We start from the raw sequence: 18402 nt of genomic DNA, 5'->3' as shown, positions 1-18402 counted from the left end.
AATTTAAACCAAGATAGGAGGAGTGCAATCAGACAGTTGATACTCCCAATAAGGGCAAGTTTTCTACTCGGCACAATTGTCAGTAAGCCTAAGCCTGGTCTCTTCCATTTCACACTTTTTCAAAAATCACTAGGGGTGCCTGGGTAGCTCAGTTGGTTAAGCATCTGACAGGTCATGATGTCAGGATTATGAGATTGAGCCCCGCACGATGGAGCCCCGAGTAGGGCTGGGCCTGGAGCCTGCTTAAGATTCTTTCTCTTCCTCTCCCCACCACCCGCCGCATGCATGCGCGCACTCTCTCAGAAAAAAATCACTACACTGAGCTTTCAGACATGCTTGAGGGAAGTAATAGTTAAATTATAATTATTGTTCATATATATTATATGTTATATATGTATGAAAGCTCAGTAGAATTCACTTCTGACATACACAGTCAGTGTTTTGCAGTGTTTACAGCAACAGCAAAAGGGCAAGGGGGTAGCTGAGTCATGGCTTCTAAAAATTTCTTCTTTAAAATGAACATTGTTCTTTGATTATCTGCTACATTGATAGAATTTATTCACTGGAAAATCACTTGGTAGCACGTGGGATTAAAGGCTAAGAATAGGTTAAATCCTTTTTGATTGACTTAAATTATCTTAAAACTTCCATATTTGTGATTTGAAATTTCTGTATTTTGTACTAGGAACTAAAAAAGCATACAATCCTATTCTTAATGGAGCATTTTTCATAGGAGAGATTAATATTAGCCTATTGTCCTCCCTTCATGTAGGATGGCACTCACCAGTTATTGTTGAGCTCCTCTAATTAACATCAGTGACTGAGAATAGAGTAAATCAAGTGGACATGATCCTTCTCTGATATAAGGATCTGAAGACCTCTAATGAAATTGTTACTGAGGCTGCTTAGCCCCATCATTGCAAATGCTAGGCATCATGCAACCCCTGAGTCTCAAAATATGTTTATTTTTATTTTTTTCAATCATAATTTCTCACAGAACTCCTAGCAACATCTTAGGGCCCTAAGAACCCCACTTGAAAAACCTTGGTTTGGAGAGTTTCCGAAAACTACTTGAGCAAAGACCTGGGTGGTATATCAAACAATAGGAAAAATGGAGAGAAAAGCAACCAGATTATGAAAAGTTATTCTTACAGACAGATTTACATGGTTGTTTTTGCCATCTATTTTAAATATGACTTAGGTTTTCCAGTCACATCTCATACTCAGTTGTTTAGTTGATAAATACAAGGGAGAATTTGTGATATATTTTGTGAAAGTTTTGTGTATACCATTTTGTTTTTTTAGGGCTGCTCTTGAAGAAAATCCTTACTTCCGTTTGAAGAAAGTAGTGAAATGGTATTTGTCAGGATTCTATAAAAAGCCAAAGGTAATGTTTATATTTTACTTTCTTTAACCTTATATGAGTTCTTTATTTTTTATGTTATCTTTAGTTTATTAATTGATAAGCATTACAAGGCCTCTTTGAGTTAGCAAAATTGCAAACTACTTAATCATTTAGACGTATATTGTGGATTGAAGTGGTTTCATTTTATCTCATGTCTTTACTGTGAAATTTTATAAGGATAGCTCCCAGATGACACAGCTAAATCCATTTTGACTGGTTTAAACTATTTTGAATCTTCCAGATTTGTATTTTGAAACTTGTAATTTTTTTTTTTACCAGGGACTGAAGAAACCTTACAATCCTATACTTGGTGAGACTTTCCGTTGTTTGTGGATTCATCCCAGGACAAACAGCAAAACTTTTTATATTGCTGAACAGGTAATTAGAAGTGCATGTTACAGAAACAAAACTGGTTCGGAAGTTATTGGAATATTTTAATAAAAAATATTAACTCAGTAAATTCACTGTTGATTAACCTTTCTTATTAGTGAGCATTTGGTAAGCATTTAACCTTTTAGTACTGAATACTACTAAATATCATATTTATAAGTATTAAAATTACCTGGTATTGCACTTTTTTGCCTCTTATTTTATAATTTAATTCTCCCATTCCAATATTTCTTCTCAGCTATTCTCCATCTACACCAACCCTGACCTCCTATTTCATGATCCAAGTGACTGCATCTTCCAGTGATTTCTCCCATCTCAAACTTCTGTATTATTTTTTGTGATTATCCATTAAGCTGTTATTTTAACACACACTGTTTAACTTTTTACAGAATATTTATTTCCTAATTGAATTGTCAGGTCCTTGAAAGAATGCCCTTCCTATAAACCTCTCTTTTTGTTGTACATATAATAGGCAGTCAAAATATTTCTTAGTTTTAATCTTTCATTAATTTAAGACTTATATACATTTATATTTGTGATTCTCAATATTCTCCCCTCATCCTCCCCTTCCCCCTGGTCCTGAGGAATAGGACATTTTTTTCTCAATAACAATGACTCCTTACTATAATAATTCTCGCCTAGAGTGTAAGAAGGATGAGGAGACTGTGTCATTTGAAAAACCTTCCTCTTCCCTAGAGATTTTGATATACCTCTCAAATGGAGATGACTTATCCATATATTAATTTTTAAAAAGTTATTGATTATACCACCTTGCATTTTAGTTCACTATAATTCCTCACTAAATTGAGAAGCTGGAGAAGAGTTTGATTTTTAGCTTTGATTCATTTCAGAAAACATAAGGTGTATATATATATATTGAAGGTGTTAGATTACTAAAGTAACATATTTGTCAAAGGTTTTGTTTCCTATTGCCTATTTAGTAATCCATATGAAGAATAGCTACTGTATTAGTTATCCATTGCTATATAATCAATGACTGCCAAAACTTAATGGCTTAAAACAACAAACATTTATTAGCTCCTACAGTGAAGTTTAGGGATCTGAGAGCTGCTTAGCTGGATGGTTCTGGCTCAGGGTCTCTCATGAGAGTGCACTTAAGATGTCAGCCAGCTTTGCAATCATCTGAAGACTTACCTGGGCTGGAAGATTTCACTTCTAAGCTCATCACATGGCTTTTAACAAGAGCACTCAGTTCCTTCCCACATGGGTTTCTCCATAGGGTTGTTCACAACATGGAAGCTGGCTTCTCAGAGCTAATGATCTGTGAGAGAGAGAGAGACAGAGACCAAAATGGATAGTGCATTATAACTTAATTTCAGAAGTGACATATGTCACTTATACACAAAGTAACTTTGGTACAGTGTAAGAGGAGCCCACCTAATGGTGTGAATACCAGGAGGTGGTTTCCTTGGGAGATATCTTGGAGGCTGGTTACTATAGCCACCAATGTTTAATTTTACCACTTACCAAACATTGCTTCTTATTATTACAGTATACTTTTAAGACTTGACCTTTTGATAATAGCACAATAATATGCTTATGTTATTATATTTTACATTTTTTCCTGTGTTCGATAGGTGTCTCATCATCCACCAATATCTGCCTTTTATGTTAGTAACCGAAAGGATGGATTTTGCCTTAGTGGTAGTATCCTGGCTAAGTCCAAGTTCTATGGTGAGTTTCTCCTTGTCTCAGTCTGCACCCTTTTCTGGAAGGTAGTATTTAAAACAAAACAAAACAACAAACAAAAACATGTACTCCAATTTCAGATGTCTTGAGTTCTTCTAAATAGTTAAAGAAGAAATAATACCAAAAAAACACCAAAAAACAAAACCACCAAACCAATTCTGTACACATTTTACAGAAAGGAGAAGAGGAGGAAACATATATAGTATATGTTACATACGTATGAAAACATATCATTGAAAATCAGTGTAGTTCAGATTAATTGAATGAAGGAAAACCATATCATTTTAATAAATGCAGAAAAAGCATTTGACAGTTTTCAACATCCGTTTATGATAAAAGCTCTTATTAACAAACTAGGACTAGATTAAAGGTATCTGTGAAAAATATATGGCCAATTTCATACTCTTAAGGTGAAAATTATTTTTACTTAAGATCAGGAACAAGGCAAAACTCTCTCTCTACTTCTGTACAAAACTGATATTAGAAGTCATAGCCAATGCAGCAGACAAGTTAAAGAAGAAGCATACAGATTAGAAAGGAGGAAGTTAAAAACCGTATACATACCTGATCTACAAAGAAAATTCTCAAGAATATACAAAAAACTACTAGAACTGATAAATGAATTTAGTAAGGTTGCTGGATACAAGGTCAAAATACAAAAGCCAGTTGTATTTCTTATACTAAAAATGAACACTTGCAGAATGAAGTTTAAAAAACATCTCCAATTATACTAGTATGTGAAAAATAAAATAGGAATAAAATAAAAGATGTTTAAAACTTGTAAACACTGAAAAACTACAAAGCATTGCTGAGGAAAATTAAAGAAGATTTAAGTAAATAGATATACTATGTTCATATATTAGATTTTAAAAATTGTTACAGTGGCATGAAATGTTGATATAACGGCATGGATGAATGTGAAAAACATTTTGCTAAGTAAAAGAAGTCAAACACAATAAACTGCATATTCTGTGATGCCATCTGTACAAATTCTAGAATAGGTAAAACTACAGTGACAAAAACCAGACTAGTGTTTTCCTGGGCCTGGAGGAAAGGATTGACTGTCAAGAAGCAAAGGGGGAGCTTTTTGGGGTGATGCAAAGTTTTGTATCTTAATTGTGTGATGATGGTTACATGACTGTATACAATTGCCAAGGCTGTCGAAATACACACTTAACGTGGGTCACATATTGTATGTAAATTATGCCTCAGTAAAACTGGTGATGGCAGGGGTGGGGGAGAAAAATACACATGGGAGAAAAGCTAGAAGAAAATACCATGGAATTTTATCAACAATTGCGTTTTGATGGGTTATGCTTATGTTTTCTTTTTTCAAAATATCTATAGTATTACTATGTCAATTTTAAGTACTAAAAGCTTGGGACTTAACTATGTAACTTACAGATAAGAAATAATGTTTTTATTCAAACACAGATATGTTATTAAGCCATAACGTAAAACTGTTTTATTACATGTTCTATGTATTTAAGATTTTTAAGAGCCTCATATAAAATAACATAACAAGCATATAACTGTACCTTTTAAAAGTACTCATTTTGTAAGACTGGGAATGTGGATCACATATGTTTTGGATATAAGATAAAATATATACATTTGGGCACGTTGAGATTGAGACATTTTTAAGACATTCCACTGTACATGTATGGTAGGTGTCCTGAGTATATTTTGTTTATTTTGAATTGGTTGCATTAGTTTTGCAAAATTTAATAAATGATATTTATTCTAGGAAACTCATTATCTGCAATATTAGAAGGAGAAGCACGATTAACTTTCTTGAATAGAGGTGAAGATTATGTCATGACAATGCCATATGCTCATTGTAAAGGTAAGTATTTTCCATACTTGAGTTAGATATTCCGTAAACCTTTTTAAGTAAATGTATATGGCTGTAATTTGTTGTGTTTTGTGACTGATGGAGTCAGCTTTTTGTTTGAAAGTGTCCTTGGTTTATAGATATTTAAGATTATTGCTGTCATCTAATGAATATTTCTATGGTTAATTAATTCACCTACAACAGACTTTTATGACACTTCAGTTGGAAAAGGCTGACTTATAATAATGGAATTTCGTTCACCTAATGTACAGGTTTTAAAATTGATGGTACTGCCCATTATTTCAAAATCTTTTTAAAAAAGATTTTCATTTTCCTGCACCTCCACCCCTTTTTAAAATGTTAATTCGCTGCTTTTCGGTATACTAAGTCCTTTAAAATTTTTTCTTATCCTCATTTGGCAATTTCTTAAAAACTAATGTATTACACTTTTTCCCCATTATTTAAGATACAGATAAAGATACTATCATTTACAGCAGACCAGGGACCCAACCATTCGGTGCACCTTACATTTATAAACTCATTTAATCACTTCAGCAGCCCTGTAATATTGGTAATATTGTCTGTTTTATTGATGTGGAAAATGAGGCACAGAGAAATTTGCCTGAGATCACACAGCTAGGATGTTGCAGAGTCAAGATCTCTGTGACCTGCACTATTAAGCTATACGGCATCAGCTTCAACACTCAGTTTGGTCATTATCTGTATAATCCCTTGCAACCCATTTTTTAAAAATAACTTTTTTGGGTAATTATCCTCTTTTAGGAACTGATTCATGAAAACATGGAAATTATTTAATGTGGCCTCATTTCACAGATGTAGAAACTGAGAGGGTTAAGAATCTTATCTAAGGCCAAACCAGTGAGAACACAGAGACTAAACTCTAGGCTTGTTGATTCCCATCCACTGTAACATGGACCTACCTTGTTTGAAGTACAAGAGGGGCCACCTTGTGACCTCAGGCTAGATAATTCTTTTTTTTTTTTTTTTTTTTTTAAGATTTTATTTATTTGACAGAGAGAGATAGCGAGAGCAGGAACACAAGCAGGGGGAGTGGGAGAGGGAGAAGCAGGCTCCCTGCTGAGCAAGGAGACCGATGTGGGGCTCGATCCCAGGATCCTGGGATCATAACCTGAGCTGAAGGCAGACACTTAACGACTGAGCCACCCAGGTGCCCCTCAGGCTAGATAATTCTTAGAGCTTCATGTGTGGTTCTTGAAATAGGCATGAAGTGAAATATCTGAAATTATGAACTAAATTTGATAAGAAATATATTTTAAAATCTTGTATCATTTAGAATAAAGAAAATGATATTTTATGTAGATACCCAGGGCCAATGTCTTTTTGCATGGAAAAAACAAGAGATTATAATAACCCCTTGTGAATGAGCATAGAAAATAATGATTGTTTTTTACCCTTGTGTATTTTCTATGATGTGTTCCTCAAATCGTTAATCTCACAAATTGTTTTACAAAGTGAATTCCATAGCCAAGTAAGTATGAGACACATTGCATAGTCTCTTCCCCTCTTGGAAATTAACATTGTGCATTTGCATATTAAAAGCTCCCTTAACAGTTTAGTCCAAGAACAGATCATGCACACATGCACACTTAAACTTTAACAAATTTAAAAGAATTTTCTCAACTTTTAGCCACAGAACCTATCTTGAGGGATTTTTTTTTTTTTTTTACATTTTTGTCTTACTTATATAACTGTTGATTCTTGTGATTAGCAGTAGTTATGTTCCATAAAGTCACCACAAATACATTTTAATGAATACTAAACCATTGCTTCTAGGGGAAACACAAGATTAGGTTACTATGAGTCACCTTTTCATCAACCAATTAATACATAACCTTGTTTCTATTTAAAGACACCTTATTGTATATTATTGATTCAGTAACATTGAACTAACAGCCAACAGCACTATAATCATGCCTGAACCAAGCTTTAATACACATTTTCTCCATAAGGTACATTATAGCCTTCTTTGCTTAGGAAAGCTAGATAGCACTTTAGCACTACATTTGGAGGTCATTTTAAACCATAAAATTACCAAAAAAAATCACCAAACTGTGAAAAATGTGGCTCTTAAAAATACTGCAAAAAAAAGCGCTTGTTTACCAAATGAGGGATGAAACCAGAAGGCAGTGTTAACCTTGTTCAGCCTCAGCTGGCAATCTGCACATGGGACAACTCAAATTTTTCACCACTCTGTGCATGAAGGACTGCATAAGTGCTGTGGGTATTTATTTTGGGATTGCTAACATGTTTTAGTGAGAATGTGAATTCGCAGATAATTGGATCTACAAATGGAATGGAATCTGCAAATAATTGTATCCTCTGTTACCTATTTAAGTCCTACAGAAACAACTCTGTGTATGTTACAGATTGTTATTGGGTGGGACAGAAAACCCTTGAATTATTGGTTTCTCCTAGAGGGAGAGTACATTGTAAAGTTCTGCTTGTTATTATTAGGCAGCATTTTTCTTCAACCTTTTGTCAAAATTGTTTTTTTTTTTAGGAATTCTTTATGGCACAATGACACTGGAGCTTGGTGGCATAGTCAATATTACATGTCAAAAAACTGGATACAGTGCAATACTTGAATTCAAATTAAAGGTTAGTACAGTTAGAAGGTGTCACCTAATTAAAGAGGATCTGTGCTATAAATATTGAACAAAGAGCACAGCTTAGCTCCTTATTAAAAAATAAATTTAAGAACACAGAGGGCAGCCTTGGCAGATCCAAATCAACAGACAGCCTTCATTTTTTGTTTGTTGATTTTAATTAATAAAACTGTTGGTATTTTATGGGAGATGAGATATATGAAGTGAATGGATAGAAATTTCTCAGTAAATTAAAGCATTTCTTTACAAAATACCACAGAATATGTATTAACTTGAGCTAAAGTTGTGTACACTAAGAGTTGTATTGGTTACTATTTCTGCCTAACAATTTACTCAAACTCACAGCCTTAAAAACAACCTTGCTCTGATCTATAGGGGTTCTATCAGTCAGGAACTTGACCAGAGCATATTGGGGATGGCTTATATCTGCCACATAATGTTTGGGGCCTCAGGAAGACTTGCAGGTTGTGAGTGACTCAACAGTTGGGGCCGGAATTACCTGAAGGCTCATCACTTACGTGTCTGGTGCATGGGTTGGGACAACTTAAAGACTAGGACTGCTGATCTGAGCACCTGTATGTATGGCCCTTCTATGTGGCTTGGCTTCCTCACAGCACAATGGCTTCAAGTAGTCCAACTTCTTACTTGGTAGCTCATGGTTCCAAGGGCAAGTGTTCTTGTGAGCAAGGTGGAAGCTGCATTGCCATCCATGACCTGGTGGCAGAAGAGTCAAATTACATCACTTCCACCATTTTCTCTTGAAGAGTTATAAGCCCACCCAAATTCAAGGGGAAAGGATGTAGACTCCACTTCTCAATGGGAAGATGGCTATATTTGGAAAATTTTGTCTGCCTGTAGGTGAAAGGGAAATTTAAGACCTTTTCATTGTGGCAGTTATTGGTTTAGGACAATACATTATGTTCAGATAAGAATATTTCTATGAACTATTTAATATTTGTTACCAAATTTCTCCTGTGTTGATACCCAGCTGATCAGCAACTAATCAACAACTTTGTTCTGATAAGAAGTATCTCTTCAGTATTATTTGGTGCAGTGCCCTTTTTTTTTTAATCTTAGCAAATTTTTTGCTTGTATGGTGATAATGATATCTGAAAATCAGACTAAAGATGTCTTAAGTAATTTCTGACACCTTTAAGGGCTAGATTGGAACATCAGAATTTTGTCACTGACTAGAGACATCAGTAAGGCAATATAGTAACTCAAAGTGTATTCTGATTTAATTTTTGGAGGTTTTTTTGGTTAAATATTGTTTTACTGTTGTTTTGAAGGAAGGGCTATTCTAAAAGATGAACTAAGTCCCTCAAGTCCACTGAATTACTATTGCTTAAATAGACTACAACACTGATAGACCACAGTTGAGTCAGAAGAGAGCACACAGCATGAGTCATCATTTGTGATCTTTCTCAATATGTTTATTTGGACTTCACACACACTGTTTTTACCTTTTTCTCCCCACAAATTCCAATTTCTTTTCATTGAACATTTCTGACTAAAATTTCACCCTTTTTGCCTTCAATAGCACTGTAACTATACAATTACGTCTTTCGTTCCTTTTTGTCTACTTTATATGTAAATATAAGTTAAAAGCAAAATATTTCTGTAACATTTTCTCTCTTAAAAGCCATTTCTAGGTAGTAGTGACTGTGTTAATCAAATATCAGGGAAACTTAAATTGGGAAAAGAAGTCCTAGCTACTTTGGAAGGCCACTGGGTAAGTGTTTTTGTATTTTAGCTTTACAAAAAGAATTTTATTCTGTGAAAAAAATTAAAAATAACATTTTAAAAGTTCACTTATTCCATTGCTAAAAGCATCATCAGTATTCAACATAAGCTTCAGCTGAACAAATATTTTGGCATTGAGCTATTATCAACAATCTTTAGTTTCATGTAGTACTTTATCTTTCTAAAACTTTTTTTTTTAGAGATTTATTTATTTATTTATTTAAGAGAGAGAAAGAGAGAGAGAGCACATGAGAGGGGGGAGGGTCAGAGGAGAAGCAGACTCCCTGCTGAGCAGGGAGCCCATTGTGGGATTCGATCCTGGGACTCCAGGATCATGACCTGAGCCGAAGGCAGTCGCTTAACCAACTGAGCCACCCAGGCGCCCTCCAAAACTTTAATTCAATAAAAATAGCTAACGTACCACTTACAATGTATTGCACTGTTTAAAAATGTTACTCATATTAATTCATTTAATACTAGGTAACTGTATGAGGTGGGTACTGTTAACTGTCTCTGTTTTACAGAGGAGGACACTGAGGCACAGAGGGTTTAATTTGCTCAAAGTGGTGGAGCAGTATTCCCGCCCATGCTCTCTGGCTCCAGGGCTGTGCTTCTACTCAGAGCAGTATACTGCCTCTCACCTCGAAGAAAGAGGCATTTCCAATTAGAGTTACATTTCCTTTTGAGGAACATTGAAAGGATACAGTGGTATTTGAGAGCAATGGCTTTTATTTCTTTATCTACTGACGTAAATTCACATTTATGTAATTTTGTTAAGAGGAGCTTATGAATAAGAAGGATGTATCATGGTACTGCCTAGATGCACTCTCACTGTGAACACTGAGTATATGCTATTTTCTGCATTGTAATAAGCAGAAAATGATGAGAAATGTGATGAGAAAATGACACTGGATCTAGAGACTCAACCAAGAGGCCGCAAATGCTCTGTAATTTTAAAAATTTACCTCAATCCAAAAATCATTTGGAAAAAAGATAAAACTATGTTTTTTTTAAAAAATGAAATTTCTAAGATTGTGCTCAAATTTTTAATGCTAAGAAAAGCTTGTTGAGGTTTTGTGTGTGTGTGTGTGTGTATATATATAGAGAGAGTACATAGATAGTCAACAGCATCTCATTGTAGTTCTAGCAAATACTGTGCTCTACTTTAACAATTCAGAAATGGTTGTTGAGGTTTTTGCAAGTAATTGTTTGAAATTTGTTCATTAAGTAAAACTTGTGAACTCTTCATGAACTTTTTGTGTGTTCAAATTTTTTAAATGACTAGTATTATATATTTAATGGTTTTATAAAATGACAAGAGATTTGGGACTTTTAGAAAAGTGCTAGTTGTATTTGTTTTAAAAATGTGTTTAACTGTGGGATTAAGTATCAGGAAGAAAGTATTATTATATTGTTATACTAAATAATCCTCTTTAATGACAACTCTCTTCATTAATTTTTAATTTCTTTAAATATAGGATAGTGAAGTTTTTATTAATGACAAAAAGACTGATAATTCAGAGGTTTTCTGGAATCCAACACCAGACATTAAGCAGTGGAGATTAATAAGGCACACTGTAAAATTTGAAGAGCAGGGGGATTTTGAATCAGAGAAGTAAGTATACCATTTTTCAGCTAACGTCATGAATATCGAAGAGTGTTTTTTAATCTCTCAATAGTATGGACACTTTTCTCTGTCACTTTTCAGTCACATTTTAATTCAGCAAAATAATTTAACATTTGTGGGATGTGATAGGATTTTTTTTTTTTGGCATATGTGAATGTCAAATAAATATACAAATCATACTAGTTAAAAAAATCATACTGGTTTTCTGCAGTTCTAAACTAAAGCTTCCCATTTTTTCCTTTCTCTTCTTATCTGCTCCAGGGCCTATTAAAAACGAAAACAAAACAAAAAAAACCCAAAAACTTCTGTTTTGTTTGTATAAAATCATGGGACTAATTACTCTTGGCTTTCAAAATATAAGAATTATGTCATGGGATATGCAGGCTTTTAGAGGAGTTACTTAGTTGGGTAATAATTACGACTATCGTTTCTGTTCTTAAGTCATGAAATTCTTGCTGGATCTCTTACTTTTGAACCAAAAATACTGTTTAAATATTGCCCAGTTCTATTCTTATTATATTTCTCTGTGTTAGAAGGTTTCTATGCAAAAGACACTCTACCAGGTACTTCATATACGTTATACAGTTTAGCTCTCACTACATGTTCTCCTATGCATGTCATTCTCATGTCCCATTGTCATGAGGACTCATGTCTGTGTACTTTCCTTCTACATTCAAAATTGAGGTTGTCAGAAATGGAAGAATATGTATGTACCAGTTCTAAAAATTGTTTCAGCTATAACCACATGATGCTATCAAGAGTGAAGCTTTGCCAAGGCATACAACAATTTTTGAGGTGTGAATATAATTTAACATATTTTAAAGATGAGGAAATGAGTCTTAGGATAAGTAACTTTTGTTCACCAGCCAAGAATTCATCCCAACTCTGATTCCAAAGCTTGTGTTCTTTCAGTCACAACATGCTGTCTTCCTAGGTAGATGGAATATAGATAGTATATTTTTATTTGATTAAAAAACTAAACTTTAGTAGGGGAAAAGATTTTACTTCAGTCTTTTCTGTTATATCATTGGTTCTCAACACTGGCTACACTTTAAAATCACCTGGAAAACATTTAAAAAACCAGTACTTGGGCCTATCCCCAAGATTTTGATTTTAAAAGTTCCTGATGATTCCTGCATCCAAGGTTGAGAAGCATGGCATTACAGTATTGGATCTTTGAGACTAGTGAATCTAAAACAATGAAAAGAATCGTCCAGGGAGCTTAAAAATAGAGATTCTCAAGCCTTCATTACATTCTTATCATCTTGGGTCAGCACCATTCATTGCCATATGTTTAAGAATTCAAGTAATATCTCTCTCCTGGCAAGAAAAAAATTCGTTTCCACTGTGATCTCTCTACTTAAGGCACCACTTTTTATATCTTGACACATTTCGAAGCCTATGAGCATAAGCTTTGTCACAGCCAAAAACCCACATGGGCACCATTTTCTCTCAAGGAGATTCAAATCTATTCTATGTAGATTTGATTTTCTCTTGCTTTTTTAATGCTGTTTTTAAACACGTATTAGACTCTGGCAGCGGGTAACTCGAGCCATAAATGCCAAAGACCAAACGGAAGCTACTCAAGAAAAGTATGTTTTAGAAGAAACTCAAAGACAAGCTGCCAGAGATCGGAAAACAAAAAGTGAAGAGTGGACATGCAAGTTATTTGAGCTTGATCCACTCACAGGAGAATGGCATTACAAGTTTGCAGAGTAAGTAATGAAAAAGAGTATGTTACAAACAATATACCAACGTAGTTTTTTGCCTTTATTTCTGTAATTTTTACTGTTAGTTGGAGTAGTTTTTCATTAAGCCATATATATAAATTAGTATGAGATTTTAAACTTGATGTTCCATTCATTATAAATTTGACTCCATGAGAGTAGTTTACAAAATAAGCTGAGGATCAGAAGACTAGATATAATAAATCTTAATATTACATCTAAGTTCATAATTGCTAATGTAAATGTATTTATAGAATACATTTTTGGAAAAGTATTTGAGTGTTTTGTTCAGTTATGAAACGGGTTTTTTTTTTTCTTTTCATTTATACAGTACTAGACCATGGGACCCACTTAATGATATGATACAGTTCGAAAAAGATGGTGTTATCCAGACCAAAGTGAAACATCGCACTCCAATGGTATGTAATAAAAAAGTAACAAGATCTGCAAGGCATACAAATTTTTCTTTTAAATATTTATTTATTTTTTAGAAAAAGAGAGCGAGTAGGGTGGAGGGGGAGGGGGAGAGAGAATTTCAAGTAGACTCCGCCCTGGGCACGGTACCTGAATCAGGGCTTGATCCCACAGCCCATGAGATCATGACCTGAGCCAAAACCAGGAGTTGGACACTTAACCCAAGTGTGCCACCCAGGCACCCCTAGGCATACAAATTTTTTAAACTCCTTAGTATCTTTGGCCACCAGTGTTTAAAATTTGGCTTCAAAATTTAAAATTTGGGGTCAGCAAAATGCAGAGTAGGCAGATCCAAGCTCTTGTCCCTTCAAAGAAACAAAAAAGCAAGCAAAAATGGTCAGAACCAAATTTGCCAGAACTATGGAAAACAGTCAGAGGTTTGCAGCAAAAAAATGAATGCTAAATCAAGACAGAGATGACTTCAAAGCCATAGGAAAGCTTTATGGCATTTCTACTTGTCCTTACCCCAACTCTTCACAGGTGGACTGGTAGTCTTGAAGAGTCCCCAGATTCCCAGTATGTGTCCTGGTTCCAGAGGGAGCAGAGCAGACCTTATTCACAAATTGTGTATGTCTAATGTAACCTCTCTGGGGGCTACCTGAAGGATGCCTGTTGTCATTAACTCAGAGCTCAACCAGAAAGGCTGCAGGCATTGCTTGGAAGTACTGTGAGCCATACTGACAGCTTACACAATCCTGGGGCAAAAGATACCATTGAAACAAAACAGTAGACTGTGGAAGGCCAGAAACAAAAGCTGGGGAGAGAATCTTTGGGAACCTAGGGAACCAGGGATTTTAGAAGACCATGGACATGTTCAAGGCAAAATGCTTATGCTCAAAAAAGACCTGTGTAAGCCTGGCTTAGTGTTGAAAGAGGGCTGCTACATGGAGCCAGTCTGCTAAGGCTGGGAGAGTATTTTTTTGTTTTTGTCTTTTGTTTTTATTTGTTTAGCTACTGGTGTTCAAGGAAGCTTCTGTCAAAATGCTAGCTGAACACAAGGTAAGGAGCAGAGATTTCAGTAACCATGAACAAGGAATACAGTCTTTGCAAAAACAATTTAGAGACTTGACTGAACAAATGGAGTACTGTAGCTTTCATCAGTCCAGAAGACAGCAAGCCCTGGGGAGAAGATGGAGAATCTGATTTCCTGAATTACCACACTATAACAGTCAGATGTCCAGTTTTCCATAAAGAATAACAGGGCATACAAAGAAGCATGAAAGCATGACCCATTCATTAAAAGGAACAGAATAAATTGACAGAAACCATCCCTGATGAAATCTAGACACCAGACTCAGAAGACAGTTTTTAGAACAGTTGTCTCAAATGTGCCCATAGAGTTAAACAGGAACAGGAACAAAGAACTAAAGAAAACCAAGAAAAAGATACATAAACAAAATTAGAATATCAATAAAGAGAAATTATACAAAAGAATCAAACAAATTCTGGAGCTCAAAAATAGAATAACTAAAGTGAAAAAGAGGCTACTAGGGACTGAGGGGAAGAGGGAATGGGAAGTCATTGCTTAATTTTTATAGTCTCTCTTTGGGATGATGAAAATGTTTTAGAAGTAGCTGTGACATTTGCACAATATTGTGAATCTACTTAATACTACTGAATTGTACACTTAAAAATGGCTAAGATGGCAAAATTTATTATATATATGTATATCAGTACACATACATGGTATCACTATTTAGAAATTGTAAAACATTTTAGGGGCGCCTGGGTGGCTCAGTCATTTAAGCATTTGACTCTTGATTTTGGCTCAGGTCATGATCTCAGGGTTGTGAGATCAGACCCTGCGTTGGGCTCCATGCTGGGCATGGAGCCTGCCTAAGATTTCTCTCTCTCTCTCTCTCTCCCCCGTCCCTCTCTCTCTCCCCCCCCCTTTTTCCCTCCCTCCCTCTCTTAAAAAGATAAGAAATTTTAAAACATCTTAAAATTTTGTTTCTTCCTTTAACCGCACTAACATGATGGATAGAGACAGGCATCTGTATTTCCTCCTAAAGGTAGAGTTTACTGAGAGATAGATTGCTGACTCCCTTTATCATTTTAAATACTTCTCACCGGTCTTCATAATGTCCAATTTGAACCTACTCTAAGAATGTAGATTTGGATTCTAATGCTATAATGTTTAGTCTCTATGACTTGAAGTAGGAGGGCATAGTGTAGGCTGGATCTAGAACCTACTTGCTCATTGCTTATTTTCTATTAATAAAATTACAGAAATTTTATTTGAATTTCAGTCTTTTGAATAAGATCTTGCAAAAGAATAGGTAATTGGTGGATAATGTCTCTTTAGAATAGTATGAATAGAACCCAGGAGTTAGGATGACTGGTTCCCTGTTTTTCTAAGCATGTAAATTACCTTACCCTTTTAATTCTAGTTTCTTCTCTTGAATTTGAGTTTTTAACCTTAGGATTGACCTCCAAAATTGCAAGCCTATTAATAGAGTCTAAAGTTCATTATTCTAAGGAAAATTTAGTCTTAGTTGATCATTTGATATACTTGTGAACCTTGTGCATGCATTCAAATACTTTCTGTAAGTATAAATCATGCTCTGCAACAGGGCGCCTGGGTGGCTCAGTTGGTTAAGCATCTGTCTTCGGCTCAGGTCATGATCTCAGGGTCCTGAGATTGAGCCCCGTGTCATGCTTCCTGCTCAGCAGGGAGTCTGCTTCTCCCTCTGCTGCTCCCCCCTTCCCCCACCTCCCCACTGCTCTCTGTCTCTCAAATAAATAAATAAAATCATTTTTAAAAAAATCATGCTCTGCAAAATAATAATACTTCCATTTATTATAAGATGCTTTCTAGGGGCAACTGGGTGGCTCATTCGGTTAAGCATCTGCCTTTGGCTCAGGTCATGAGCCCTGCATTGGGCTCCCTGCTCAATAGAGAGTCTGCTTCCCCCTCTCCCTCTGCCCCTCCCCCTGCTCATGCTTGCTCATGCTCTCTCTCAAATAAATAAAATCTTTTAAAAAAAGATGCTTTCTACATTATCCAGATATTATTAAAAGTAAGTAAATAATTTTATGGGAAACCCAACATCATTCAATAGGAATGTTTCTAATGTTGAGAACAAGATAAATATGATTAAAAAAGAACACTACTATTTGACATTGAACTAGAGATACTGACTGGTACAGTTAGAAGTATGGGGGGGGTCTATATTCATATTTGTGTGTACATAAAAATGTCTTTTGAAGGATATACAAAGTAGTAGTGTGAGTATTTGTGGCAGAGAAAATGGGTTGATAGAGTTCAGGAGTAAAGAGAAACTTCATTGCATATTTTTAAAATATTTTTTGTTGTTTGTGCCAAATTAATGTTTCCTATTACAATTTAATAATTTGATTATATAAGTATATCACATCTTGTTTGTTAAGTTTTAATTAGACTATTGCATCTTTGTTTTTATTTCAGTGTACTGCACCCATGAACGGATAGTTTTGACAGTTGTACAACATTGGTCTTCAATTTAAAAATTGACTGCAAATTCACATAGCATGGCTTTTTTTCCAGGTTAGTGTCCCAAAAATGAAACATAAGCCAACCAGGCAACAGAAGAAAGTGGCAAAAGGCTATTCCTCCCCAGAACCTGATATCCAGGACTCATCTGGAAGTGAAGGTAAAAATACTTACTGCAGACAATTCACTACAAGCACCTAAACTTTTAAAAGGATATTACTGTTTTATGTTTAATATGTGAAAAATGTTTTTCATATTAACTCAAGAAGGTAATGTAGGAGTTTGGGTGGAGACAGAAATAGTATGCAAAAAAAAGCTATTTTAGATTATAGATAAGTTTTAAGACCAGGCCACAAGGGAAAGGCAAGAGAGAACATGCAAATCAAGAACCACACTGTAGTACTAGTTCTTATGTCTTGTTAGCTTCTGAAAAATTGTTGATTTCATAGATTCAATGCAGGAAGCATTTTTTGAGCTTTGAACTCATTTCCATGCTTCAAAAGAAGTTTTCCATTTTTAGAATAAATTCTTACAGTGTTTAGAAGTCACAGACAAGTAAAAATATAACTATATCAAAATTATGGTCTGAATTAACTAGTATGCCATTCTTGTTCACTTCAGATAATGTGTAAAATGTCTTGAATTACATTGAGATATAATCAAGAAAGGATTAAGGTAATGTCTGAGAAAATAAAGTTTTTTAAAAGCCACAGTTCTCTACTAAGCTCACACTAAGCTGGGGAGCTTTTTTTTTTTAAGATTTTATTTATTTATTTGACAGAGACACAGTGAGAGAGGGAACACAAGCAAGGCAGGGGTGGGAGAGGGAGAAGTAGCCTTCCCGCAGAGCAGAGAGCCCGATGTGGGACTCGATCCCAGGACCCTGGGACCACGACCTGAGCCCAAGGCAGTTGCTTAACAACTGAGCCACCCAGGTGCCCAAGGGGGAGCTTATTTTTATAGAGATAACACTAGAGGTGAATAAATGATAAATGACAGGAAATCAGTAGACAACAAATAACAGTTTAAAGGAAAGGGAGCTGAATTTAGTTTGAGGAAGGTTCTTAGAGGAACCCGGATGAATTATTAGGATTTCTAATGGATTACAGCAATCTCGGCTTGAGGGATGTGGGTGGGGGGCAAGATTACCAGTGTAAAAGAAGAATAAAATCAATAAAAGTTTAAAAGTATGAGTCACAGGGTACTGGTGTGCTGGAGTGGGGAGTATTAGTTATACTGTTTTGTTCCCATTTTACAGAAAAGGAAATTGAGACAGGTTAACCTGCTCAAGGTCACATATCCCATAAAGCAGTATGTATATGTAGTATGTGCAGATATTTTAGTTCCTTACACTCTCTTATCCACTCCACTA

General features: G+C 35.2%; 1 protein-coding gene and 1 long non-coding RNA gene across 13 annotated transcripts in view; one reads left to right on the top strand and one right to left on the bottom strand.

Moving 5' to 3' along the window:
* Positions 1-18402, bottom strand: part of LOC145721851 (uncharacterized) — a 45357-nt gene that overhangs the window by 13322 nt on the left and 13633 nt on the right. The window contains exon 2 of the long non-coding RNA XR_014145814.1: positions 2951-3077. This is a non-coding gene — a long non-coding RNA (uncharacterized LOC145721851). The remainder of the gene's footprint in view (positions 1-2950; positions 3078-18402) is intronic.
* OSBPL8 (oxysterol binding protein like 8) overlaps positions 1-18402 on the top strand; it is a 158678-nt gene that overhangs the window by 133456 nt on the left and 6820 nt on the right. For all 12 annotated transcript variants that reach the window (XM_031032938.2, XM_006737764.3, XM_031032937.2 and 9 more), the window contains 10 exons: positions 1306-1387; positions 1685-1783; positions 3394-3490; positions 5253-5351; positions 7882-7979; positions 9630-9719; positions 11209-11345; positions 12887-13072; positions 13416-13503; positions 17085-17190. In XM_031032938.2, the coding sequence (XP_030888798.1) occupies positions 1306-1387; positions 1685-1783; positions 3394-3490; positions 5253-5351; positions 7882-7979; positions 9630-9719; positions 11209-11345; positions 12887-13072; positions 13416-13503; positions 17085-17190 (1082 nt within the window). The remainder of the gene's footprint in view (positions 1-1305; positions 1388-1684; positions 1784-3393; positions 3491-5252; positions 5352-7881; positions 7980-9629; positions 9720-11208; positions 11346-12886; positions 13073-13415; positions 13504-17084; positions 17191-18402) is intronic.

Source organism: Leptonychotes weddellii, chromosome 5 (genome assembly GCF_054177405.1).
Source record: "Leptonychotes weddellii isolate Sample4059 chromosome 5, ASM5417740v2, whole genome shotgun sequence".
NCBI lineage: Eukaryota > Metazoa > Chordata > Mammalia > Carnivora > Phocidae > Leptonychotes > Leptonychotes weddellii.
The sequence above is the reverse complement of the archived record's forward strand: the minus strand, read 5'-3'. Positions and strand labels throughout refer to the sequence as shown.